Here is a 27,055-nt window from a genome sequence, read left to right as displayed (position 1 = left end):
TCTCGCTCGCTCTACCACCCTCGCTCTCTTTCCACTGCACTCGCTCCTTGTATCAGGTGATCGGGTTAATTGGGAACCCACCTGCACATTGATTGCAGGGTGGCGCTAGCCTGTATAAAGCTAAGCCGATGTCTTGTTGGATTAATTCCTCCCGAGCTTCTGGTACGATACAGCAGTAAATGCTGGCGTACTGCGACGGACTGATCAGCAAGAGCCGATTATATGACAGCTACAGGTATGCTCTCGCTTAACCTTAGATTCCCTCCGAACACTGGAATTGGTGTTAATATCTTTTTCCGGCCTGTTGTAGCGCAGCAGTCTGTTTAATTTTGCCATTGCGGAGAGAGGTGTTCGTGGTATCTCCACCAATGAGAGTATAGTGCCTCCGGTCCTGGGGTAAGCCGTTAGAACTACTTTTATTAGCATTCATAGCTATAAGAGTTTAAGGTTACATTTATCTGTTTCAGGGATCACTGCTGTACTCACCTCTCCATGGTAAATTGTCCAACCTAAATTGGAAGAGTGGACTGCCTTCTCAGCTGCTGTTGTGAACTCCTCCTTGGTGGAGTCTGCTGTCTTGTCTTGTTTTGTCTTATCTTGTTTTTATTAAGTAGGCTTACCCTTTTTTGGGTTCGCCTGGTGTTTTATTTTACCCTGGGCTGTTGTTCCTACCCATACTTCTGTGATCGGGCTGAAGTGATTCTCTGCCCGAGTGTCGTGCTGGGACTCTAAATCACCTGGGTGGCCGGTCTCAGCCGGTGGGGAGCCAGACCGGCCTACGCCTGAGAATAATTATTACCAGCACGAGTGGTAGTTTGACCCGTGGGGAATAAGCCTTTCCCTGTGTGTGTGTGTGTGTGTAGATTTCTTTTATTAAAGTTATTAAGGTGTGTTTTAGTCTTTTTATGATTTGTAGCGAGCCTGACGCTCAGTGTCCTTTTATTCTTTTAACATACTTTTCTGTGTTTTATTTCAGTGAAGGAGGACGAGCCAGTGGCCCTGGGACCTCAGGTGGTGGGTCGTTTTCACACTTTCTTTTGTACAGCACTGGGTGGTCTGCAGTGATTCTTGTGGTGTGATTTTCTTTTGGTTCCACGGCTGCTGGTAAGTCCAAGTTCCACGATTGTTTATTTTTACTGTAGGACACTGTCAATAATGACGCTACATCTTGACTTTTAATATTTTATTTATAAAATATTATTTATAATATTTTATTCATTTTTATAAATAAAACTGTTTTAATATTGGAAGCCAACCTGCCTCAGTGTGCATCCTTGAATCTGTGCGGTCTTCTTTTATTCCTTTTCTTTATTTTTCTTAAATATATTTCCTGGGGGTGTAATTCCCCTAGGTGGCGTTGTCAAGTTTATTTATTTTGTTCATAACCCCGCCGACCACTTGGTCACATACTTGGCGTTGGTCGACAGGATGCACATTTGAGGTAGATGTTCGGTTTTGTAAATTGTTTTTTTTTGCAACGATCCTAGTTCACCTGTTTGAAGGCTCTATTTGTTTTAAAGTGTGATTATAGACAAGACAGCAGTATCCAGGTAGAAGGAAGAGTAGTAGGATTTTAGCACCTTGCTGATTTAATTTTCTTTTTTTTGGGTCAAAATTTATTATGGAGGAAGAATTGCAGCAACTTAGAGACTTGGTAGCGCAGTTAAGGGCAGATAATGAGCAATTGCGCCGGGATGGGGGCGCTGTGCTCGAGTCTGGTGGTGGGGCCGCGTCGTCCTCTTCTGTACCAGCTGGTTGCATACCAAATGTTGGTAGCCAGGCCGCCGTTACAGAGCGTCTGGTGGTGGTGCCTAGGGACCGTAAATGTCCCATGTTCAATGGTAGAACGGGCATCAATATAGCTGAATGGGTTGAAGAGGTTCAAGCATGCATGCGTGCCCGGCACCTGTCTGTTGCTGATCAAGCTTTCTTTATTTTTGACCATTTAGAGGGAGAAGCAAGGGAGGAGATCAAATTTCGCCCTAATTTAGAGCGAGGGGATCCTGCTCGGGTGTTGACCATTTTAAAGGAACTGTATGGCAATGCGCAGTCCTATGTCACTCTGCAGCAGGCTTTTTTTTCGAGGAGACAGCGGGAGGGAGAGACTTTGCAGGAGTTTTCCTTAGCGCTAATGGCTCTGATGGAGCAAGTAAAACAAAGTGCACCTGATGGTATGCGTAACGCAGAGGTGTTGCTCCGAGACCAATTTGTAGAACATGTGGTCGATAGTGGTCTCCGCAGAGAGCTTAAACAATACGTTCGCCGTGTGCCTACTGCCACCTTGTTAGAGGTGCGCGGGGAAGCAATTAGATGGGAAAGAGAAGGGTTTTCAGGCGGTGTTCGCGACCGTGGCTATTCTCAACCATCGGCATATGGTTTTCAGTGCGGAGTGCACACTAGCCCTAGGTTCGCTCCTGTTGGTACACCCGAGTCCGAGTGGCGTGAGCTAAAGGAACTCCTAAAGCGCCAACAAGAGCAGTTAAATCAGCTCACTGAGACAGTGGTTTCTTTACAGAACCCCCGAAGAAGTGTTCGGCCTTCACGGGCTGGCTCGGTGATTTGTCGCCGGTGTCAGCAGCCAGGACACTTTGCTAGGGAGTGCACTGGGGAGCGGGCTTCACGCCGCCCTAGAGCAGGTTCTGATTCAGGCCCTCCTTATGCCGCAGTTGGCAATCATCTTCCCGCTACCCAGTCGGAAAACTAACGCCATCTGAGCTGCAGAGTCACAGTTCAGGTGGGGAGTTCACTGGCTCACAGAAAGATAGGATTGGCAGGCTAATTTCATCGTGTCCAAAGATGGATGTGCTTATTAGTGGGGTAACTGTCCCTTGTTTGGTGGATACTGGGTCCATGGTTTCCACCATCACAGAAAGTTTCTTTTTGGCACATTTTGCCCCTTGGGGACAGGAACGCCTTCAGTCATGCCATTGGCTACAGCTTCGGGCTGCCAATGGGCTTGCCATCCCTTACATTGGCTATTTGGAGCTCAGTGTACTCCTGTGTGGCAAGGAAATGCCCTCTTGTGGAATCCTTATAGTGAAGGACCCTCCTGGGGCTACGCCCTCTGTCCCTGGCATCTTAGGAATGAACGTAATCCGCCGCTGTTATCAAGAACTGTTTGGGGCTTTCGGTGGCTCCTTGTTTAATTCTCCTTCTGTGTCACAGGCACCGAGACCAGTTTTGGAGGCCTTACATCAGTGTCACCAGTCTGCAGCCCAAGCCCCAGAGGACCCTGTCGGTACCGTTAAGGTACAGGGCCCGCGGGCCGTGCGGATACCTGGTGGTGTTATGCAGCTGGTGGCCACTACTTGTTCTCAGCAGTTGTCAGGTCAGGCTGTGCTTTTTGAACCTTCTGAGTCCGGGTTGCCCGTTGGGTTGCTGGCCTCTCCATGTTTGGTCCAGGTGGATAAGGGCGTTGCCTACATCCCAGTCACCAATGTAGGGACAGCGGAAGCTGTTCTCCACCCGCGGACCCGTTTGGGAGTGATAAGCAAAGCTACTGTTGTTAGCCTCCCTGCTGGTGTTAGCGAGGAACACTCTTTTCCCGTTACCGTTTCCTCCCATACAACCAGCAGCCCTGCTCAAGAGATGGTGGATACGATTGACCTGTCTGCTCTCGCTGAGCCAGAGCAACATGAGGTACGGTTACTTTTGCGGAAGTACAGCTCTGTTTTCTCCACTTATGAGGGAGACTTGGGCTGCACAAACCTCATTTCGCATGACATACCACTGCTCGACGACGCACCTGTCCGGCAGAGGTACAGGCGAATTCCTCCTTCTGATTACGAGGCTGTCAGGGCTCATATCAACCAGCTACTGGAGGCCCAGGTAATTAGGGAAAGTAGCAGTCCGTATGCCTCTCCCATCGTGTTGGTCCGCAAGAAGGATGGAAGCCTCCGTCTGTGCGTTGACTACCGTTTGCTGAATAGCAAAACAAGGAAGGACGCCTTCCCCTTACCTCGCATCGAGGAAAGTCTGGATGCCCTAGCTGGCGCACGCTGGTTTTCTACCATCGATCTGGCCAGCGGGTACAACCAGGTGCCAGTTTCTGAGCAGGATAAGCCCAAGACCGCTTTTTGCACGCCGTTTGGCCTGTTCGAGTGGAATCGTATGCCATTCGGGCTGTGCAATGCTCCTGGTACCTTCCAGCGCCTAATGCAGAGGATGTTCGGGGATCAGCAATGCCAGTCATTACTGCTGTACCTAGACGACATCATTGTGTTCTCCTCGTCTGTCTCTCAGCACCTGCAACGGCTAGAGATGGTGATGGCAAGGCTGCAGCAACAGGGGCTCAAGGCTAAGTTAGAAAAGTGTGCCTTTTTCCAGCAGAAGGTTAACTACTTGGGCCATGTAATCTCCTGCGAGGGTGTCTCGACCGATCCAGCCAAGGTTGACGCAGTAGCCAAATGGCAGTGTCCTCGTTCTGTGTCAGAGTTGCGATCCTTTTTGGGTTTTGCCAGCTATTACCGGCGCTTTGTGGAGGGGTTTGCCGCATTTGGTCACACTAAGAAGACTTGTCCATCTGCAGTGTAGGTAGGTTGCAAAGCAGCTTGCAGTTGTCCAATATGAGATTTGCCAGTTGGATCACCTGCTTCTTTGGCAATTTGTTTATTGTTTGTAGTGTTTGAGTGGAACAGTTAGTTTGCAAGTCATTTGAATATCAGGTTACATTTAGCTGAGTATTATTAGACACCCTTAGCGTTTCTCCACCTCCCTTCCATAATTTAACTATCACTGATCTTTAAAATTCTTCCATGACTCAGACTTCAATGAATTCTCAACTGTGTTGTTTAGACTTTAACATTTCAGCATGCTTCAGTATTTGGAGTACAAATAAGTGTTCAGGTTCTCACAGTTCTTACAGTTTACCTGACCTTTTAACTCCTGTTAGCACATGTCCTTCAGATATTTTACACACCATTTATTTGTTCAACATCTTTTAACTTCAGTTAAAACTTCAGTTCTTTGATGTCAACTTGAAATATTTCTCTTTTAAAATTATATCAATTATATCAGTTTAAGATATTTCCATTGTGTTTATTTATAAAAGACAGTAGCATTAAATCTTTTCATTTTTTTAACTGTCTGTTTCACGTGTAACATTTTCACCAGCCAGGACTTCATTATTTGAAAGCTGGCCTTGGAAGCTCCACCTCTTAGATACGCCCTTCTTTTCTTTATTGTTTTCACTCCTTTATTACCTCGCCTCCTGCTCTGTTTTGACACCACTATGAAAAACAACAATTAAAACAAAGATTTAGCTCTGGAGCTCAGCTTAAATGAAAAATGCCGAGCACACTGATGATGTCAAAGTTAGATGTGGGTGATGCATGACGGAGCTAATTTGAATAGGAAGATACATCTCAGTGGCTATTTGCACGCAATGCTCCATTAAAATGTGATGTGTGCCTGTGAGATGTGTTTAACGCCTGAAACTTTAATGGAGGCTCAAGTTACACTCTCAGGGTAAGCCAGGAGTCCTTGAATAGAAAATTCCTGCTAAAGCTTGAATAAAGATAATGTTGAATCCTGTTAGGGCATGATGCTACTGACTGTAAGCTGTTATATTGCCCCAGCTGACTGAATGTTTAAACAGAAAAAGTAATGCTGCTTTAAAACCTCTAAATGTGATTTACAATACCTGTTAGTCATTACCTACTCCAATATAATATGTTTATATACAAAATACAATACTATTACACTCTTAAAAGTAAATACTGCCCAGGGAGTGAGCTGCCTTAGTGAAGCTTTGCTACTTGGTTATTCCTGACATGTTGATTTTTTCATGTTTCATTTTGGACACCACCTCTGCAGCTACACAGTAGCTGGCACATGGAGGCACCACTATGAACTCTGCACCTATGAAATTGTTTTATGCCATGTGTTTATAGCCACAATCACATTTAAGAATGAGAGCGATAGTCATATCCAATCAGACATCTGCATCAAAAAGTTTAAGAAGAGTAAGATCTTTGCAACTATTCCAAAGAGGCCATGTTTTTAGGAATTTAATGACTGTCAGTAACAGTAAGGTTAGGCCTTCCATACCTGAAAGTCTTTCTTTTACTTTGCTGAGGTTTGAATTGACAATCTGTGCTGAACAAGAAAACATGAACCCAACTACAGAGATTACAGAAACCTAAGTAGGTAACAGTTAATGAACTCTGCTCAACCAGACTCATCTGAAATAGCTTTGATATGAGCACAAGGGGGGAAGAATAATACACGGCAAATAGAAGCATCCATGAAGAGCAGTTTCTGTGTCATAAAAAGCTCTCCTTAACCCCTTCTCTGAAGAAGAAGTAATACACATCTACTGCATTACATACTGGGCTGTGTTGCCAGTGCAAACTCCATTTCACTTTTCTGTATATTCAAATATCGCAATGTGAAACAAAATATGGGCAGGGCGATAAATTGCTATGATAAAAAAAGAAAAGCAAAAGAAATCATCAAAAATTGAAATGTTGTGTGTTCTCTAACACCTCCTAGTTCCATTCAGCAGTAGCATTTATTACAAACCAAATTCTAAAATGTTGGAATGCTGTGTAAAATGTAGATAAAAAAACAAAAATGATGCTTTGATTTGCATTTCTTATAAACCAAAATGTCAAATTTCAGTGTGTCTGATGACAGAACACTTTTCTACTTTTGCTCGGTCTATTTAAAATGCACTTTGGCCCTGAGAAGACGGCAGCATTTCTGGGTCATGTTCACATATGGCTTCTTCATTGCGTGATAGAGCTCTGCATTTTGCAGAAGCCATGTCTTGCTGTGTTCAGAGACAATGATGAAGTGTTCCTGAGCACATGCCGTGATTTCAGTGACAAAATCATATCATATCTTTTAATGAAGTTCTGCCTCTGGGCCCAAAGATTATGAGCATCCATTATGGATTTGTGGCCTTGTGCTTTGCTGATATTCTGACACATGCTGCTGCTGTCAATCTCCAACATTTTTCATGAAATGTTAAAATACTTGAACAGTTTGAACACATGATATGTTTCCCATGCTCTATTGTAAATAAAATGTGGGTTTATGAGATTTGCACATCAATAATAACATTTGACACAGTGTATCAACATTTTGGAACTATAATTTCCTCCTTGCATCTCTTTGTGAATCATCACAATGTCAGAAGAAAAGTCTGTCTTGTTATAGGTCTTGCTGCATAGCATTAATTATTCTGTTGATTTATGTCAAACAATATTAAAACTTTGATTAACAAAGCGATAATAGCTTCAAAGCAGGCTTTTATTCCTGATGGCAGTTACCAGATGTGATGTAGTTTAGCATTTTTTAAATGAGAACCCATTGATTTGGTGATTGTAAGGGCAAAGGTTAAAGAGGTTAAAGTTTTTCAGATGTCCGTGCTACAGCTTTTTGTCAATGATATCTATTTGTTGTTTATGTGGAGTCCATTAGTAGACTTCCTCAGAATATTTTGCAGTCCTTAAAAAAGCTTTAAAAAAGTTAAATAAGTACATTTTAACAAATTTTGACACAACCTGAATAAAAACAATATTACAATAACTGTATTACGTCTATGTGACTTTGAAATTCATCATATTGAAAAAAGACTGCATGAATGTAATGTGGGCTTGTAAAGTGTGCCAACACAGTCAGCACAGAGACAACTGAGGTAACATTTGTCTCTTGTAAATTTTGGGAGGGGGCTGGTCCCCCTGGTGGGCGGAGCTTACCTGACAGGTAAGCAGTTGTTGTTCCACGCTGTCTTGCATAGTTGCTACACCGGCAACACCGGCAGCTTGAAGACTCCTCTGGGATTTCTGCAGCCACAGCTCCAGCTGGCTGAGCCTCTCCAGGCACACATGGAGGACACCTTCAAAGAGGCGAGGTCCAGACTGGGATCCAACCTGCTGGTCTGATTCCTGACAGACAAGCACAACACACCCAGCTAAGCCTCTCTGCTCCAGAGTTTCAGGGTAGAGAGGGAGGAAGATGAGGAAAGTGAAGAGTAAAAGCTGACTGGTTCCTGAAGTTTGTAGCTCTAATACTGATATAAACAAATATTTCTAACCTGTTTCTTTGTTCTCACTCTACCACTCCCAGTAACTTACCCCCTGCACTGGTTATCTCTTTTTCCCTCGCTCTGTTTCACTCCTCTTTCTTTCTCTCTCTGAGCTCCACCCACCTGAAACCACTTCCTGGAGCTGTGGCAGGGCCGCAGGGACAGAATGACAGAGGAACAGAAAGAAAAGAGCCCTCAGGCGACAGGGGTGGAGCTGACTGAGGACAGAGGGCCAGGTAAGCTGAGTAAGCCTTAAACGCAGGATCCAAACACCCTCCCACTTCCTCCAGAACCTGTCAGGGAAGTTTGTAGCTGGGAAACAGCTGATTGGTGCTTGAATGCTTTTATACATTCTGACGTCCTTTTCACTGTTTTTACTACATTTGTAATCCTTGCTTCACTTTTACAGTGAATTATTCTCACTTTTCACTGTATAAGTTTAAACTGTTGTGTAAAATAATGGATTGATTTCCTTTCATGACTGATCTCTGTGCACACAGTCGTGAAGGAACTGCAGAGGAACCTATGCAGCCTTAACAGGAGGAATGTCAAAATTACTCACACTGTTCATTATTCATCAGCCTTTGATGTCAGGAGGTGGTGTGGAAAATATCCTCTGTAAAACCATCCCTCACATAGATTATAAATCTGAACTCAGTGCACCCATTTCACAATCATAAAACAAGTTGCTCCCCTCAGCTCTATCATTTATTAATTTGAAACAATAGATCATAATTTTAAAATACTTCCTGACTTTGCTTTTGTAATTTTAGAGGGCTGTTTTTCATCAAATCAATCAAGTATGAACGGCTTGATTTAGTTAGCAAAACGTTAGTATACTGTGTGCATAAAAATTCACTTTCTTGCCACAAAAAAGGGATGTTTGGAACACAAGTTTCAAATATTCTGCATGGACGTGAGTTCAAAAATGTAAGTGAGAAGTGCATTAGGGTGCATTCATGATAAATGCAGAGGAAACACATACATGAGTAAACTGAGAAAACTTCACATCAAGCTGCAATGTTGCATCACAGGTTAAGATATGAAATCAGTGAGTTGTAGATAAGCTTAGATAAGTTTCTCAGTCCAGCCTGTTTGTCTGCAACCACCACCTCATCCACCCCTGAATGGTTAGGATGTTAGCAGGAGGACAGCGCTTTTGGTGTGCTTCAACTTGATGCCAATTTAAAAATGTATCGATTTCAGTTCAGTCCTAAAATCATAAATGTGAAGGTAGAGGTGCTGATCCTTCACTTATTTTAGGAAGTGTGTGTTGGTCAGTGTTTCCTCTGTGTCAAGAGGGTTTTATCAGAGTCTTTCCAGATGTTAATGTTACAGAACTGGACTTCATTCATGCCTCCATTAATCAAGTATCACTGTCTCCCTCTTTAGATTACTCAATCGCTAATCACTAGCTCTCTTGTGAATGTATTTTTGGAAAGTGTTATGCGTGCTTTATGTACTGTATATACCCCTCTGGGTGTCTGCCCCCCGCCCCCTTCATGCAAACCCCCTCTGTCCCTTCATGAGCTCCTGACACAGAAAAAGAGAGACAGAGGAGTGGATCACTATTGTGGGTTTATTTGTATTTGTGCTCTTTTTTTCTCTTTCTTTTAATGATATGCAGACAGAATGGGGGAAAAACATGAGGAAAACGATGTAGTACAGCACATGCCAGGTAATGTAAGATGTCTGCTGCTTTCAGATGAAAACCTTGTATCTCCAAAAATTGTAGATTTTTCTTTCTTTAAAAAAAAAAAAGATTTCCCTAATTGTAAACACACTGCTGTAACGTATAGATTGTTTTAGGACGATTTATTAAATGCTTACTTCTGAATAAAAAGTAAGCACTGCAGTGGGATTTACAAAGTTTCCATCTGTGCACAGCAGCCAGTGACTCAGCATTCATGATAAACCAGTGCATTTTCATGGCCAACAGTCATCTTCACAAGATAATTAAGGTCTTAAGTATAAAAGGTGTATTTTAAAGAGTGATAATATTTATTAGTTTATTTATTAATGACAAAGCAGGAATCATTATCCACACTGTCCTGCTGCAAGGCAGTGATCGAGTCAATCACATCTGTAAACAACACACCCCACTTTATGAGCTTATGGAAATACAAATGGCAGATGCACAGAAGCAACTAAAGAAATATTTATTTTATCACATATGCTCTGCATTTGCTGGTAAATCAGCCCAGATGGTAAATGAAAAGGTCAACAATCAAAAAGTTTTAACATTTTAAATCACCATTCCCTATAAGATACATTATAAAACATGGCTCACAAATTGTGTCTATTAATACACTTTGTTTCTGTTTTAATAAAACTAACCCATCAGAATAAAGGTCCATGCTAAGGCAAAGGCTTAATACAGACTGTTAAAAACATCCACCACACATACAAAATACCATCCGCCTACTTTCAGTTTTCTTGGGGGGTAAAACGGTAACCATCAGCAACCACTTCTCATTTGTAGCAGATGTAGTGCTGTGTCATCCTGAACCACGTGTCAGTGGTGTTGACTTGTCAAAGAATAAGCAGATTTCTCTGCAAGCTCAGTAATCCTTCGTCTAAACTCAAAAATAAACTTGAAAAGTACTTATTTGGCAAACCTCTGCTTTGGTTCTTTCCTGCACTTTAGTTTTTGCCATGCAGTAAGACATAATAAAGGATTCAAATGTAAACAATATTGAGCAATCATCTGCCATGTAAATGCACTGTGAGACATGTCTAAAAGAACCCTAACATCAGGAGCTCTAGAACTGGTTCTAGAAGAAAAAGTGTCCTTGGTTTACTTCTACAAGAAGACAGGAGCTCTAAGTTTTGCTGTCAAAGAAAAACAGGAACAAACAGGACTCGTTCTACAACATTCTAGAGGAGAGGGGTACTCTAAATGATTTCAATGATAAGTAGGTGTTCTAGAGTTGTTTCTTGTAAAGGAGTCGTTTGATTCTACAAAGGCTTTACAAAACCACTATTTTGAGAAAAGCGAGACGCTGCCGCTCGCTCAAAAAAAGAAATGACTCCCAATATGAGTACAACAGAAGGCAGTAAAGCCTCTGGTCTGGAGTAATGTGGGAGGTCAATCCAACATCTAGTGGCTCAGAAATAGAGGCTAGAATAGAAAAAGTTGGAGGAATCAATCTAGGGGACTATAGAGAAAGAATAGAAATCTTGATTCTAGAACTGTTTTCAAACTAGATCCAGAAAAAGGTGACAGATTTACGATGCTGCGTAGACGTTATTGCCAGCAAAGACATGAAAGGTCTATAAGTCTTCAAACAGTGGCCTCTAGGCTCGCTTTGAGGTGTGCTTGGAGATTTTGCACAGAAATGGTTCTAGGTTTAGATTGATGAGAAAAAAAAGATGCAGTTCTACAAGTTCTAGATCTAGGAGACTACACATTTCTGCTGTGACCCAGAGCTGGATTTGGAGACTTTTACGGTCGGCGATGTGTTTACCATACTCTCAGGCAGTGACTGAGTTGTGACTGCGCCCAGGGGTTTTGATAAAGCTTCAGATGAACTTGTTTCTGTGGTGTCAGTGGTGCCCTCAACATCCTGAAGAAATATGATCAGGGTTAGAAGCTCACTCAGGTCAGTCAGTTAAATACATTGACCACTTAGTTCTACCATGTCACCAGATAAGATATCACACGGTTACTCATACACTCTGTTAAGGAACTATGTTACATAATGTTAGAGGATTTTTGATGTTATCTAGTACAACTCATTGTATTATGAAAAAGAAATGCAATGAGTCTGATTTATTTTCAATCCTTTTTGCCAATAAAACCTCAAATCAATAACACAATGTAATGCCGTCTTTGTTTTCTATACATATACTCACAAATGTATATATTATATACATAAAGGCTTAGTCATAAATTCATTACAAGTTTAAAAAAAATGTTAAAACTAAAACTAGAAAAAAATTTTGTTACACTGTAATTTTTGTGCCCACTTATTCAAACAATGACCAAAACGGTTTAGCAGTCCAAAATAAAAAATCTTTTAATAACTTACATGATGGCTTAAGATATTCTTGATTTTTATTATTTTCATTCTCTACCATATTTGATTAAAAACAGCATTGCATTTGCCCAAGAATACGTCCGTGTAGGTTCTCAGTTATAAAGGTCACGGCAGTCTCAAGAGCTTGAAAAAGAAGGACTTCTCATCCAAGAAGCTTCCTCAGTTCTAAAACCATAAGGTGGATCCCAGGTATTTAACCCCTGGTGGGAGTTATCACCACATGAGCTAACAAGTGAAAAAAGACATGGGTCATTACCACTACAGGTTTCCCAGGCGCCTTAACCCCCAATCCTCAACCTCCACTCACACCTTACTTAAACTGTTAGCAGTCGGACGTACCGCCCACGGGACATTGGATGGTTTAGGGGACTAATAGGACTGCTAAGGGGTTAAGGTGACCTCAATACATCACACAATAGGCTGGGGCAAGGTCTCACAGTGATTTCACCTAAAACCCCTGATGGTACTGACCCACACATGTTTTCATATCTTGGCCCATGTGATGATGCCTTCTTTTTTGGGCTCTTAAGATGTATCCATGAAATACTTATTAAATTCATTACTAATTCATCACTCAGTGGCTTCTCACTGATGAAAGTTTATTTACCTTTGTGTCTTCTGTAGGCTGTTCAGTGCTTTGTCCAGTGGCAGCTTCAGTCTCTTCTGAGGCAACAACCACAGGTTCCTGACACCACAATGACAAATGTTATAGCCTTCTATATAACCAAGCAGACCAAAATGTTAAGCTGCTGAAAATAAAAAACATTTTTGAGTAAAATGAATTCATTCATCTAAGGTAACACAGTATCCATCTGTAATACATCCATATGCGTGTTTGATACTGTCATATGGATCAACTAAATCCAGTGTGCAGTAGGGTGGAAGAAGGAAAAGAAATAACTCAAATCTGCAGCAATAGCAGAGATGTATTAATGATCAGGAAGGAATTTAATATCATGAGTAGGGAGATGGTAGTAGGGATGAGGAGGGTGAGGGGACAGTGCCAGCGGTGGAGATCAGAGTGACCCAGCTCAAAGAATGGCAGCGACTATTCATACAGCTGTTACAAATAATGTCATTTGACTGGATTGGTGGGAATCGTGATGTCATGATCAGTCATTGGGTCTCAGGTGTGTTATCAGTTTTAAAAATTTCAAACTTTTCCTATAATTTGTTCCACAACTTGCGAGGGAAGTTATTATAGCAGATCCCGCCCACCTACACCCTAAGCGGGTGACCTCGGGTCACAAAGAACTCCACCAGGAAAAGAACTGTTGAAAACGAGTGAAGGACAGAGGAAGAACAGAGATTTATTGATTTTCCACAGCAGCTCTCACTCATCTTTACCTCTGGTGAAGAGCCCAGGAAAACATCCCAGAGCCACCAATAAAAACCTCCTCCACCTTCTTCCACTCTCTGTTCCTCACTGCTTTTTTTTTCTGTGGCTTCTTCAGCCTGGAGCACGCCTTGATGCTTCCGCTGCTGACACGGAAACACGGTATGTGTAGAGTGACACAAGTGGGGGTTAAAAATCTAGCCTGGCCAGTTTTGAGTTTTTATTGTTTCCAATATTTTCTTTGATATTAAGTAAAATTAACATTTTGTTTTTAATGGCCACTAACAAGTTATACAACAGTAGAAGACTTCTTAGATGTGCAAAATAGAGCTTGTGCTTCCCTGTAAAGCCTTAAATTGATATGACTCATAATGTTATATCTACTTGAAGCTTCTAGTAAATACACTGCTCAAAAAAATTGAACTGGAAAGGATCAGCCTACAGCTGGCTCAATTCAAACACGCCCTGAAAATCAAAGTAAAAGAATTTGTGTCAGGCTAGTCAAATGCTTTGTAGCAACTCAACCAGCTACTCAGTAGTTTTTTCATGGCCTTTGGATGCTTGTATGTATGCCTGACAACACTGGTGTATGCTCCCAAAAAGGCAACAGCTGGTTTCACCTCCCATAATGTCCCCGAGCTGTTCTGTATTCTCACCACATGAAGCTGGGCATTGTGGTGCACCAGGAGAAACCCAGGATTCACTCTACCAGTGTAGGGTCTGCCTAGCCTGTAGAGGTCTGTGTGTTCTTCCATGGATATGCCTCCCCAGACCATCACTGACCCATGCATAGCCGAATCGGTCATGCTGAACAATGTTACAAGCAGCATAATGTTCTCTGTGGCTTCTCCAGGACGTGGGCCCTCAGGCCATCCTCATGAAGTCTGTTCCTGATTTTTTGGTTACAGACACTCACACTAGTGACCTGCTGGAGATCATTTTGTAGCATGTGGTGCTGATGCAAGCTGCTCATGGGTTAAGGACTTTCTTTGTCCTTTTTTTCAGCTGTCCTAGAGTAACTGCCTGTCTCCTGGAAACTCCCCCATTCTCTTGAAACCGGGCTGGGAGTCACAGAAAACTTTCTCTGCAACTTAACTGACCAGATCAACATCCGAGAAGTATAACTGACCTGATTAAAAAGTGTCCATTTTTTGAGCAGGTTACAATGCAGATAATTGAAGCAACATATTTACTTGAAGTATTTTACATATCTTGCCAACCTTCAATATTTATTGTTGTTTTTTTATCATTTATTCAAATTATTTTCTCTAAGTTCAAACTAATCTTGTCAATAATTAAAATATCTTTCTGTTAATGAGTGCACAATTGTCCTAGTCTGAGTACTTGAAATGTCTTGAACACTCACACACACACACGCACACATGCACACAAAACAAACAAACAAACAAACAAACAAAAAACATTTCTTGGTAAACATTAGTAATATTAAGCATGCACAGGAAGTTAAATGACACTTTGGGGATTTTTTTTTAAATTTTTTACCAATTTGTTAATAACACATGTGGGAACTACGCATGCGAGTACCAGGTATTGCACACTTTGTCCTGACACGCCCCAAAAGGCCAATCTGTTCAATTTCTTTGCTTTTTTATTTTTTGCAGGTGTTCTTGTATGCTGGTATGTGACATAAAAAAGAGCTTTTTCAATGAACTTAATGAATTAACTGTGTGATTATAAGCTTCTTTTTTTTCTCTGTCCATGGTATTCTTACCTGGGTAATATCAGGTGTTGGGGCCTGCCTTTGTTCAGGTGACGACTGCTCCACAGTGAGCAGTGTAGCTCCAGACCTCCGCAGTACATCCTCCTCAACACGAGCAATTCTGATCTGACCCTGCTCTTCCTTTTGAGAGAAAGCACACCGTACAGGTTCGCTTAAATTATGTTCCACATATGAAGTGTTTGGAATATCACATAATGACTGACACAATATAACTGAACTTTATCCTTCAACTACTGTCGCTGCCATTGTAAAATAACTTGCATTATAATAAAGAACTTAAGTGACATTCACTTTCATTTTTTTGTAGTTTTATACATATTATAATTCATGTAACAGTGATGTTTCATGATTTTTAAAATTTTTGTTTACTTATTTATGTTATTTATAGACCAAGCTCACCTCAGCCTCCTCAGATGTAGCTTTTTCAGATGCAGATGTTTTGAGTTCAGTGGTCGTCTGTTGGGCCGCCTGAGCTTTGGCTTGTGTGGGAGTTGGAGGCTGCTGGATAAATAACGCAGGAACCTTCTACAAACAGAGTGAAGCAGAAAGTTCGCACCAATCTTCTTGTAGATAAAATATCTGAGCAGCTGACTGATGGATTAACTAACTGACCTTCTCCAGTTCCAGCAGCAGAGTCTGGAGCTGGTCCACCACAGTAAAGACAGTCAGAGTTTCTTCAGCCTTCTCAGGAAGACAAAGGCCTGGCTTACATTTCTGGATCTCAGCTACTGTTCTCCTCATCGACTGGATCCTCTGCTCAACCGCCTGCACACATAGAAGAGGGTTGAGAAAAATAAGAAAATGATGACTTTTACATTTATCCTTTTGTATAATTTGGGCAATCACGTCACGCTAATCCAAATGAAAACAAAGAAACTAACAAACCTTTAAACTGTCCTCTCTGGGGCTGGGAAAACTCTCTGGAGAAGATAGCAAGTTCTTGATCTCTGCGACATCATTCTCCATCCGCTTGACTTCACTCTCAATCGCCTCCACCTCCTAGAGGTTAAGACATTATCAGTCTAGTCTGACAGTAGAGAGTACAGTCTAGATAATATCCACTGAAGAGTAAAACAAAGAAACCAATCGAATCTCACAGCGGCAGCATGCTCCAGCTGAGACAGAGGAGCTGTGAAGCTGTCCTGAACGTCGGCCACTTGGCGATCTGCTTCAACCAGCTGTTCCTGGAGAGCTGTGACATCACAAACCTGCGACATTTCCTTCAGGACCGAGCTGAAGCCCTGCAGTGTGTTTCTGATCTGGACTGAATCATCCAGGACCAGCTGCATCCCCAAGAGACAGAAAGAGCATTTTTTTGGTTAAAAATGAATCACCACAAAATGGTTTGCTGTGCTGTGGAAAGAGCTGTGCAGACAGCAGAGTGTACCGACCTGCAGGGCATGAACGTGACTGCTCAAACATTTAGCTGTGGTGTAGGTGCAGGGAGCGGCAAGCCACGACTGAGCCTCGGACATCCAGCTCTTGGAGCTTTTGACCATCTCTTGATGTTCCTGAAGCCACGTTTGAATCTAAAGAGAAACAGAACGTTTAAATGGGGAAAAGCTTAGACATTTTTAAACTTATCAAAAGTATCACAGATGATAACAGAGACAGTAATGTGGAAGATTTAGGTTAAAAAGTCTGAGCTTGGTGATTCAAAGTCTTTATATTTTTGGTGTTTGACACTAAGCAGACAAACCATACAGCAGGGCAGTGAGGAGTTGGACAGCTAACAGTTTTAGGAAGCTTTTCTCACCTTGCTGATCAGGGTGGTCCTCTGCTCTGCCTGTTTGGCCAGCTGGGAGTGAAGCTGCTGAACCTCCACTAGTCTTTCTGTGAGGATCAGCACCTCCTCAGGCTTCTCTAAGTCTTGCATGTCCACTTCCAGCGCTGCCAGACGCGAGTGCCACGCATCCAGCTCGTCCCAGGCACGCTGAGCACACACACAAGGGGAGATTTATAATATTTATTCACTGACACACAAGCTGATTAGCCAGCCCCCTTCAGAAAGTGTTTCCCTCACTCACAGTTGACTTGTGAAGCAAGTCCTCGCTAAAGAGTCATTTCTGTTTTTGCAATCTATATTTTACATGAAAAGACGCACATAATGCTACGAAAAGAAAGTGGAATTTGTTGGTGTATTTGAAAACAGAGTAGGAGGATCAAAGCAGCATGAAAACTGAAAATAGAAATAGATGTACGCTGACTGTATGTACGCAAAAAAAAAAATCATAAAAAAGAAAACAAAACAAGACTCAGCCCAAACGGCTTGTGTTTTCTCAACAAAAGAGCAGCGAAGTGATCACACATGTAGAACATGACACACACACAAACACACACACACACACAGAAGGCAGCAAAGACGCATCCCAAACAGTACAAAGAGGTCAGTAAAACTTACCACGGATCTTCTGGCCAGCAGAGGACAAATATTATATTGGACATCCTGTTATGTTTCCCTCACCCTCTTACAATCTATTTAATAATGATTTATTGTATTCTACTCAACAAGCTGTAACAATGAACCAGACACCCTGTTTCCTCATCACTCCCCACCTTCTGAGTGATCTTTGCTTGAGTCACAGTGGGACTCCTCTGTTCCAGTCTCTTCTGAACAGATCTCAGGCCAGCCTCGATATCAGACATCCTCGCGCCTAACCTGTGAACAGGACCGCTCCTCTCTATCGCCTCTCCCACCTGATGGAACAGTCAGGAAAAAATATTATCAGCTAGACCTAAATGGATGTTGAATTTATTGTTTTGTTACAAACATCTGCCTATCAATAGATTATTGATCTCTTAAAGGATCAATACACTCCTCATCATTAAAATGTCCAAATTAAGCCTTTTTCACCTTTTCTTCTACTTGCTGCAGAGACTTAGTGATGTCCTGTATTTGGCTGTCAATCTCAACCGGGACCAAAGTGTACATATCTGAGTATTTCATCTTCAGGTTCTCCATGATACGGTGCAGCAAAGACTTCTGGGTACACAGCTGGCTGTAGAGCGCCTGAAACCACACAGATAGGCAGCCTTTTAAATAAAAGGGATTACAAAAGATATTAACAAATAAATAACAAGAAAGAATAAGTGTTTTGAAGAGTCTGTTAGAAGAGAAAACTAATCATAACAACAGTAATATTGATGGATTTTCTTGATGACTCATCATAACCATAAACTATTTTGTTTGGGTCATTGTACTTAGCACCAAAGAGAGTTTCCTCTATCAAATAACACTTGTAAGCAGATGCTTTAAAAAATGCTGACACTTGACTCTCTAACCAACATCAGCAATTTCTTTTGCATAGATGTCTACAGTTTGGGGGTTTCATTTTATGCAGAGCAGAAATCTTATTTTGGCACAAAATATCAGTCTTATGTACAAGTCTCACTAAAGAAAGTCCTTCTTGTAAGCTTTTAGCTCCTTGTCAAGCCGTCCTCTCGCTGTGTCCTGCTGCGCTGCCGTCAAACACAGTCTGCCTCACTCCTTCATTTACAAAATACTTAAAAGTGAACTCATTTCACCTCACCATGATTCTACTGCACAATAAAAACAATATAAAGATCAGAAAAAAGTTAAAATATGACAAATAACACAGTGGAGACTACCTGGGTCTGAAAGCGTCCGATGGTCTACTATACGGGGAGGCGCATCTTGATATCACGATGGGAAACTGAGCTTCTGTGTGTGTGTGTGCATTTGTGTGTGTGTGTGTGTGTGTGTTGTTTGTGTGTGTGTGTGTGTGTGTGTGTTTGTGTGTGCATTTGTGTGTGTGTGTGTGTGTGTTAAACAAGCAAGGGAGGAGGAGAGGGTATGCAGAGACAGTTTCTTTGCATGAGAGAACAGGAGATGAAGAGTGCGAATTGTGTGTGTGTCCTATAGCTATCTTTGTAAAGATCAAATAGTGTTTTATGGAATAAGAACATTTTTTAATTAAGAAGCCATCTGAGGTCATTCTAGATTTAAAACACATGAGGTCAATGTAGAACATTTAGAGATTTTAACAAAGAGAGACGACATAATTGCAAAACCTGTGTAATTTTGCAAAATTCATATTTGAGGAAATTTATATATATTTTTTAATGGTCTCTGTCTTTAATAAAGATATTTAATGAACTCTATATATTTTAGAAAAGTGAGGATATTTTTATTCCTGCTTCTGACAAAGGGATGTTTGAAAAGTTAGCATTTGATTTTAGAGTGAGTTAGTTTTACACTGAGGTTAGCTAAAAGCTAAAATACATCAACATATGACAATGAGTATCCTCACAAGTGCAGCAGGAGAAATGTGTGTGTCTTTGTGTGTGCCTATGAAATGACTTGGCTACAACGGCCACCTGGAAGATCCACTTACAAGACAGAACAAAAGGTGTCTGGTACAAGAGCAGGATGAGGGCGGAGGGAGTGATGGGGGGGGGGAGACAGTTGATTACGAAAAAGGGGGCTTTCAGAAAATGTAATTCTATATGTGTGTGTATGTGTGTGTGTGTGTGTGTGTGTGTGTGTGTGTGTGTGTGTGTGTTTGAATAGAAAGCTGGAGTGGATGAGATGTTGGCCTCTGCTCAGGTTTCAGGACAAAGGGCAGAGTGATTCTGTGGGTTGGTGGGTTCATAGACACAAGCACCAAACAGCTTCTGGGTCTGAAGCCAAGCCAACGGTTAGATTGAAAGATTTAATATTTAGTGACACTTTTACTACACAGCCAACAAGCTGCTTCACTCTATATTCATTAAGGTTAGGGGTAGAAACGCCCTGATGACTAATTCCTGGATTCATCAGTAAGGCTTTGGGAGAGTTCTGACCAAATCTGTGGTAAACATCCTTATAATATCTGCAAAGTAGTTCCTATCAGCTGTCATAGAAAAAAGTATTTAAACTTCTGGGATATTGATCTATTCACTTAAGCAGTGAAGGGGGTTGTTAATCAGTTTCAACTGCTTTGTTGTTCACCACCACATTTTGCTTGAGCGGCTGAACAATTGGGTGGGTGTATCTAGATCTGCTTTGGAGTGATTGTCATCACATCTTTCTGAACAAGTCTTTTGGTGGCTGTTTCTAAATACCAGTGCTCATCCTGTCCTCTTAGCTGTGGTGTGCCACAAGGTTCTGTATTGGGGCCCTTATTGTTTCTATTACATCTACTCTAAGCACCTCGGCCAGGTTGCTCTATTATTTTTTTCACTTTGAATTTTGGGTGTCTTTGAATATAACCCTCTGTAGGTTCATAATTTTTTATTTTCATCAAATCACGTCACGTCCTTCAGTTCCTGACACATTGTCCAGTATAGATATCCAGCATGATTTTTCCCCCATTGAGATTTTATGTGTTTTCAAATTGTTCCTTTAATCTTTTAATTTCTTTGAGCAGTGTATAAGCATCACTCTCAGTGTTTAGTTGTTGTCATGCTGTTGAGTGTAACTTTTCTAACTGAGAGCAAAGACAAGTGAATCATTATAAAAATAGCTATGATGTTACACTGAGTACAAATGCATCATTGTGTTTCATTTCAGATGATGAAACTGTCCTGTCTCATTAGAGGCTGATTATTTCCACTCCAGTGGCTGGGACGGAGCGAGAAACTGTGAGCACACTGATGTGTTTTTAGATTAGAGGATTACAAAGTGGGACCTCGATATACCCAGAGGTCCTTCAGTGAACCAGAGGAATGGCTTGCCTAATTAGAAACACTTAAATTTCACTAGTGTTTTCTTTTCTCTACAAAGGTTTAATTCGCAGTTGGGGATGATTTACTCATCTCCAAAATTCTTTTGGGGAGGAATATAACTGCATTTCCAGCTCATGGTGGATTTTAGTCATCGACATGCAAAACTTATGGTATCATTGAAAAATTAAGACAGATCTAGGCTATGTAACCTTACAAGGTTCAATGACTGGCATGACCATTCACAAAAACTACTCTGTCAAAAAATGAATGACACTTTGTGTGCCCTTGTGAAAAAATTAATGGCAAGTCGTGTTATCACACTTAATGTATTGAAATGTAAAGCAAGTTTTAGAAGGAACTTCAAAGAACTCCACAAAACCGTGTGCAGGTGTGATGTAACTCTGAAAAACAAGAACTCAAGAGTCTCACCTGTAGCTCCTGTGTGCTGCTGCTCTGCTCCATCTCTGTCAGAAGAGATGCAGCAGCCTTCAGCCAAACCCGGATACCCTGCAGCTCCTCTCGCACCTTTTCTCTGTCCTCCAGCTCCTGCCTAGCTGCCTGCAAACCCTCCCTGCTTCTCTGCTTCACACTGTGAAAACACACAAACATCCAGCCATTTAAACAGAAGCTAAGCAACTTTACGGCTGCTTACCTAACATCCATAAGAAAATGACTGAATACAACATGACTATTGAATACAACATATGGATCCTAATGCCAAGTGTAAGCTGGGAAGACCTTACACACCAATTGCCTTCTATGACTAACCTACTTAAAGCTGACTACTTAACCAGGACTTATGGGTAACTTAGTCTCTGTGTGTCTAAAGAACAGAGATCATAATGAACATGGCTCATTTATGCATATGAAAGAGGAGAGCAATGAAAGTTTGTCAGGAAAAGTATCAATGCCTTCTTAATACTACAAAACTCCTCTTATTTCTCAAGCATACTGCATCACTAAACACATATGTATCTTGTAGGACGGAGAAAGTCCTCCTTTTTAGAAACATGACACTGCTCTTCTTTTATTACAGATGGATTATACACGAGACCACACATTGTCCAGAGCCACAATGATAGTTTTAAGTCAGGTCTTTCAGCCTTTGTGTGGTGAATGTTCCAGGATTAAATGGATCTGATTTTGCTGCTGGAGTCAAAAGATTATTTTGGTGGTTGTAATTACCTGCACAGTTATGCATGTTGGTAGAAGTTGCAAATTTCAAACTTGGACTGTAGTTTCATTTAGAGTACATCAAAACATAAAGGGAGTAAAAACTTGCAAACAGAATAATGAGTTGCACATCAAACAATATCTCACTTGTCATATCGGCCCTGCATTGCTTGCAGCTGCTGACAGAGTTGAATAGGAGGAGCCTGCTCCAGGTGGGCAGGGACACCCAGCAGCCTGGCAGTGCGCAGTTCCAGTGCAGACAGCGCTCTGTGTTCACAGTCCAGCCTGTCCTGGTACTGTTCCCAGGACTGCAGCACGTCCTGAAGCTCCTCGGTAGATGCCTTCACCTTGGAGCTGTCAGGAAGCTCTGCCTCCACTCCCTGCAGTAACACAGAGGCCTTCTCCACCTGAGAGGAAGAACCCAACAAAATTGGCCATTTATAATTAGGGTTAGCTAAGCATGCTCAAAAATGCTCAAAACACATGTCAATGTAAACTTACGCTGTCTGAGATATCACTCCATTCTCTGATTCTCTGTTTGCTACGAGTTGTCAGCTCCTGTGTGCAGTGACGTAGTCTTAATACCCATCTCCAGATACAAGTCATGGGGGTCTCCCTGCTTCCGCGACAGCTCTGCTCTGAACACCACTCCTGCAGCTCTTCCAGACGTCTCAGGAGGGCCTCCATCTCCTCTGCAAGTGCCTGATTAGGGGTATCAGTAAAAATGAATTCTGTTTCTGTGTGGAAATTTTCAACTTTTATCCACAAAAGCATTAAAGTTTTTTCAGAGGAGGTTTATACTCACTCTAAGATTTGCCTCCTGGTCAGTGCAGTCAGTGAGACAGGTGACCTTCTGAGTGATGAGCTGTAAGAGCCTGTTCGCTGTACTCTTCACGCTCTGCATGATTTCTTCTTTGCACTTGATGTAATTTCTGTGCTGCTCTGCACACCTGAAAGACAAATATGTTGATCTTTTAGTGTCAGATTTAAAATAAGGGCTCACATTCACAAAGGCTCTGCAGCTTAATGCCATTTGCAGGTCTTGTAGTTTCTATCGTGCAATGACTGTTTAGTAAATGTAGTAAAATGGTGTTTGAAAAATGCTAAATAGCTAAGCAAGAAAAAAAAATATTTGCAATGCAGCGAGTGAAGTTTTTTTTTTTTTTTGATAAATAACTGTTACTTGTGGGCACCAGTTTAGCTCAATGGGTGAACAGGAAGAAGTTGCCAACTGTTGGTGTGATCATTCGTAAATGGAAGAAATATAAATGATCATCAGTGTCCCTCAGTCTGGAGCTCCGTGCAACATCTTGTCTCGTGAAATGAGGATGATCATGAGAAGGAGGGTGGATAAGCTCAAAACTAAAGGGAAGGAGCTTGTTAACGATTTGAAAGCAGATGGACCAGTCACCAAGAACACCACTGGTAACCCGTTACACTGTAATGGACTGAAATCTTGTGGCACCTGCAAGGTCCCCTTGCTCAAGAAGCCACACGTACAGGTCTGTCTTAAGTTTGCCAGTGAACAGCTAAACGATCAGAGAGGGCTTGGGAGAAAGTGCCGTGGTCAGATGAAACCAAAAGTATTTGGTATTTTAGCAAAACTAATAAGAAGAAAGATAACTATCATTATTTCTTTGTTTTATCTTTGCATGTGCAATCACACACTTCTACCAAAAAAAGCTTTTCAGGAAGATAAATCTGACTTTTAGGACTGAGCTGAGTACCTGCTGAGACACTCCAACTTCACATGGCCCTTTGCCTGCAGAGTGGACATCATCACCAGGAGTTGGCTCAGAATACTCTCTTGGAGCTGCTCCACCTTCAGTGGGGACAGGTATGGATGCAGAGCAGTCTGGTCTTGGAGCTGTTCCACATGAATTTGAAATTGCTGCTGGAGTGAGGCCAAAGCCTGCTGGGTCTCCTCGACTCTGTCACCGCAGACCCCAGCAGAGCCCTGAGGTGGCAGCATAGACACCTCAATATCCCTCAGGAACTGTACAGCCTGTTTAACAGAACAGGTGTAGCTTCTCAGTGACTCCCTGGCCTGAGTGATGTTCTCCTAAAACAATAGGAAAACAAACAACACATTTTTTCAGATTGGCAGGTTCACTCCATAGTGTAGTTTTTTTTTAAACCATCTGCGTAATTCCTTTGCTTTGTATTTTGCTTTTGCGGTTTGTTCTTTCAAACTGAACATTGAATAACCTTTAAAACTGTGAAAAAGAACACATTGTTTGTATAGACTATATTCAAAATGACAAGACTGAGAGGGTGTTTGCTCCATACTGCTCTACCAAATATGGTGTAGTATTGCTGATGCTCTCTAAGTTTGAAATTGTTATTTTATATTTATACCTACTGGCACATAAAGACACAAATGAACAAATCTAACTATTGTGGAGGGTTAATTCAGCTGTATTGCATAGTAATATAACATATGCTTCACTCTGATTGGCTAAGCTTATTACAAAGCAATTAAAAAAATACTGCAAAAACAAATTGAGAAATACTCAACACTACTTGCCATGTGGGATTCACATTGACCGAGGACTGCATTCTTCAAGTCCATCAAGTCTTGAGATCCACTTCTTTTTTTCTTTCCCTTCTTTTGCTCCAGCACCCCCAGTGCTCTCATTCTTGACTCCACAGTCTTTGTCAGAGACACCACTCTCTCATATTCTCTGTCAATTGCTGTGTCATTTGGCTCCAACATGGGAAGTTTCTCAAACTCTTTCTGGGTCTTTAAGAGGAAGGCCTTAGTGGCTTTCCTCTCTGATTCCAGGTCCAGGTCCATCAGCAGGTTCCACTCAATGATGCTGAGGTTGTTATAGAGTGTCATCTCCAAGGTGCTAAGACTCTCCTCATTTTGTTTAAGCCTTTGTTGCTCTGCAGTCAGCTGTGAAGGGTAGAGGTCAGCAGAGATTGTGTGTAGTTTTGAGCGAGCCTCTTCACACAATCCCTTCATCAGATGAAACTGGATAAGAAGGTTCTGACAGATTCTGTACTTCTCGTCTGTGTCATTGCCATCTTCTTTTGTCTGGTGCACCTGTTCCTGAATGCTTTCCCTGAGATCCTCAACGCATTGCCTCATGTTTAGGTACCTCTCTTGGTCCCTGGCTTTCATTTCTAGGGCACACATTTTGCTGTGCAGCTCAGAGATGACAGAGTTCAGTTCTTTTGTCTTCTCATTGGGAATCCAGGGTTGCAGGAGGTCAACTTGCGACTTGTGTTCCAAAATCATGTGCTTGAAAGGCTCTAAAGCTTGCAGGGACTCTCTTGTAATGGGGAACCTGTGTCTGCTTAGATCCACCAACATCTGCCTTAGACTGTTTTCAACAGTGACAAGTTTTTTCTTGCTTGAATCTAAAGTCTGGGTGAGTTCATTCAGCTCCTTCTTGTTATTTTTCTCTTGGCTGCTAATGGTTCTGATTTTCTCCTGGAGGTTGGTAAGCTTGTCAAAAAGCTGACAGTTCTCTGTGACACTGAATTCAGAAGTGATATCTTTGCTCTTAATAAAAAGAGCCTCACAGACTGCTTCCTGCTTCTCAGCCTCATCCAGGGTTTCTTGGATTTGGCGGGTTCTGCGATCAAGTTCAGCAGGGCTCCTGAGCTCACTGTCTGGACCCCGGGATGCTTCTCTTTGCAGATGAGCCACAACCCAGGAGTCTAGATCAGCAATCTGTTCAGATAGCTTTTCTCTGGTCTGTAGTCCTGATTCCACCTCTTTCACAGCTTTGGACAGCTTCTCATTGGTGGACTTTGAGAGTTCTTCAAGACATTTCAGAAGACTCTGCACCATAGGCACCTCTTCAACCTGGTCCAGCTGTGGAAGGAGCTCAGTCATTTCCTCCGCCAGTGACTCCAGCTGACCTTGTTTGGCCATCACCTCAGATTGCAGCTTCTTCAGATCCCTGAGCTGCCGGTGAACTTCCTCAGGGAGAAGAGCTACTCTCTTTTTCCTGCCCTCAATATCACTCTCTGTCTGCCTGGCCCAGGCCAGGCCTTCCCTCATCACTATGACAATTTTCTCCATGATAGGGCTGTTGCTGTTCAGGGTTTGGGCAGCCAAAAGTTCCTCTGTATGAGAAATTTTGTCCTTAACGCTCTGGAGTCCCTGATGGATCTCCTTTGTTTCCATCTCCCACTGTGGGCTAAATAGCAACAGCTCTGACAGCTGTTGTAAATGGAGGTACTTCTGCTGGGCTGCTTTAACCTCAGCGTTTGCCTCCATCAGTTGTCGAGCCTTCTTGCAGTTCCACTGAGTAACTGATGGAAACTTGGCTTCAAGGTCTTTAATGATCATTTCCAAGTGTTCCTGCAAATCTGATAACTCTGACAGGAGGTTGCTGGTCTTGTGAGAACGGACATGTGTGTGATGAAGCATACTCTCCACAGTTCTTTCCAGAACTCTCCACCTCTCTTGTAGGTTCTTCTGCTCAGTCTCTGCAATTGCTCGCTCATACCGGGTAAGGTGGGGGCACAATTTGCTATGAGTCACAAGCAGCTCCCCAAGTGCTGTTCTGTTCTCCTCCATACTTCTTTGTAAGGAGCCTAGTCGCTCTGCCTCCTTGGAGCTGCTCTCCTGAGGGGATCTGAAAGAAAAACAACAAAAAGTTTGCCGCAACAAATTGTAAAAGATTTTAGGGGCTTATCAGTTAGTTTTACAGACAAAGGAAGATGACAATGTGTGAAATAAAAAGTGTTAAAATATCTTAAAATACAAGTATTAAGGACTAAAATGAAACCATCGGATGGCAACTCACGTTTGAAGAGCGTCCAGTTCTGCGGTTGCTTTGTCCACCGCATTCTTAGCTGTTTGGATGTGCTGGCAATAATCAGTCACCATCTGCAGCTGAGCCTCCTTACTCTGAATAATATTAGCTGCATCCTGGGCAGCACTGCTCCACTGGTCCTCCAGATGCTCCAGAGTGTCCCTATTCTCAGCAACAGCCCCTCTCAACTGAGAGAGCAATGCTACCTGAGCCAGGGCAGCCTCTCTGCACTCCTGTATGCAGCAGGCAAGAGTGAGACACACAAAGGCTGAATTTTAAATTCAGAATGAG

General features: G+C 42.1%; 2 protein-coding genes across 7 annotated transcripts in view; one reads left to right on the top strand and one right to left on the bottom strand.

Annotated features, from left to right (window-relative positions):
- LOC102295451 (nesprin-2) overlaps positions 1–27,055 on the bottom strand; it is a 94,184-nt gene that overhangs the window by 59,099 nt on the left and 8,030 nt on the right. For 4 of the 6 annotated variants that reach the window (XM_042213086.1, XM_042213088.1, XM_042213089.1 and 1 more), the window contains 20 exons: positions 26,756–26,997; positions 24,517–26,584; positions 23,717–24,051; positions 22,795–22,939; positions 22,491–22,691; positions 22,137–22,396; positions 21,246–21,405; positions 18,004–18,159; positions 17,706–17,846; positions 16,906–17,082; positions 16,541–16,678; positions 16,247–16,432; positions 16,035–16,148; positions 15,762–15,914; positions 15,549–15,674; positions 15,141–15,269; positions 13,420–13,554; positions 12,680–12,757; positions 11,500–11,598; positions 7,704–7,892 (listed from right to left, as the gene is read on the bottom strand). In XM_042213086.1, the coding sequence (XP_042069020.1) occupies positions 7,704–7,892; positions 11,500–11,598; positions 12,680–12,757; positions 13,420–13,554; positions 15,141–15,269; positions 15,549–15,674; positions 15,762–15,914; positions 16,035–16,148; positions 16,247–16,432; positions 16,541–16,678; positions 16,906–17,082; positions 17,706–17,846; positions 18,004–18,159; positions 21,246–21,405; positions 22,137–22,396; positions 22,491–22,691; positions 22,795–22,939; positions 23,717–24,051; positions 24,517–26,584; positions 26,756–26,997 (5,232 nt within the window). The remainder of the gene's footprint in view (positions 1–7,703; positions 7,893–11,499; positions 11,599–12,679; positions 12,758–13,419; positions 13,555–15,140; positions 15,270–15,548; positions 15,675–15,761; positions 15,915–16,034; positions 16,149–16,246; positions 16,433–16,540; positions 16,679–16,905; positions 17,083–17,705; positions 17,847–18,003; positions 18,160–21,245; positions 21,406–22,136; positions 22,397–22,490; positions 22,692–22,794; positions 22,940–23,716; positions 24,052–24,516; positions 26,585–26,755; positions 26,998–27,055) is intronic. The other 2 variants (XM_042213087.1, XM_005948849.3) reach the window with 2 other exon arrangements.
- LOC121812046 lies at positions 7–4,482 on the top strand. Its single transcript, XM_042213091.1, has 2 exons — positions 7–810; positions 977–4,482. The coding sequence occupies exon 2, from the start codon at positions 1,622–1,624 to the stop codon at positions 2,702–2,704; it is 1,083 nt and encodes a 360-aa protein (XP_042069025.1). The 5' UTR covers positions 7–810; positions 977–1,621; the 3' UTR covers positions 2,705–4,482.

This window comes from Haplochromis burtoni, unplaced genomic scaffold, assembly GCF_018398535.1.
Source record: "Haplochromis burtoni strain Fernald_Lab_line unplaced genomic scaffold, NCSU_Asbu1 Contig_416, whole genome shotgun sequence".
In the NCBI taxonomy this organism is placed as follows: domain Eukaryota; kingdom Metazoa; phylum Chordata; class Actinopteri; order Cichliformes; family Cichlidae; genus Haplochromis; species Haplochromis burtoni.
This window is presented reverse-complemented; position numbering and strand designations above follow the sequence as displayed.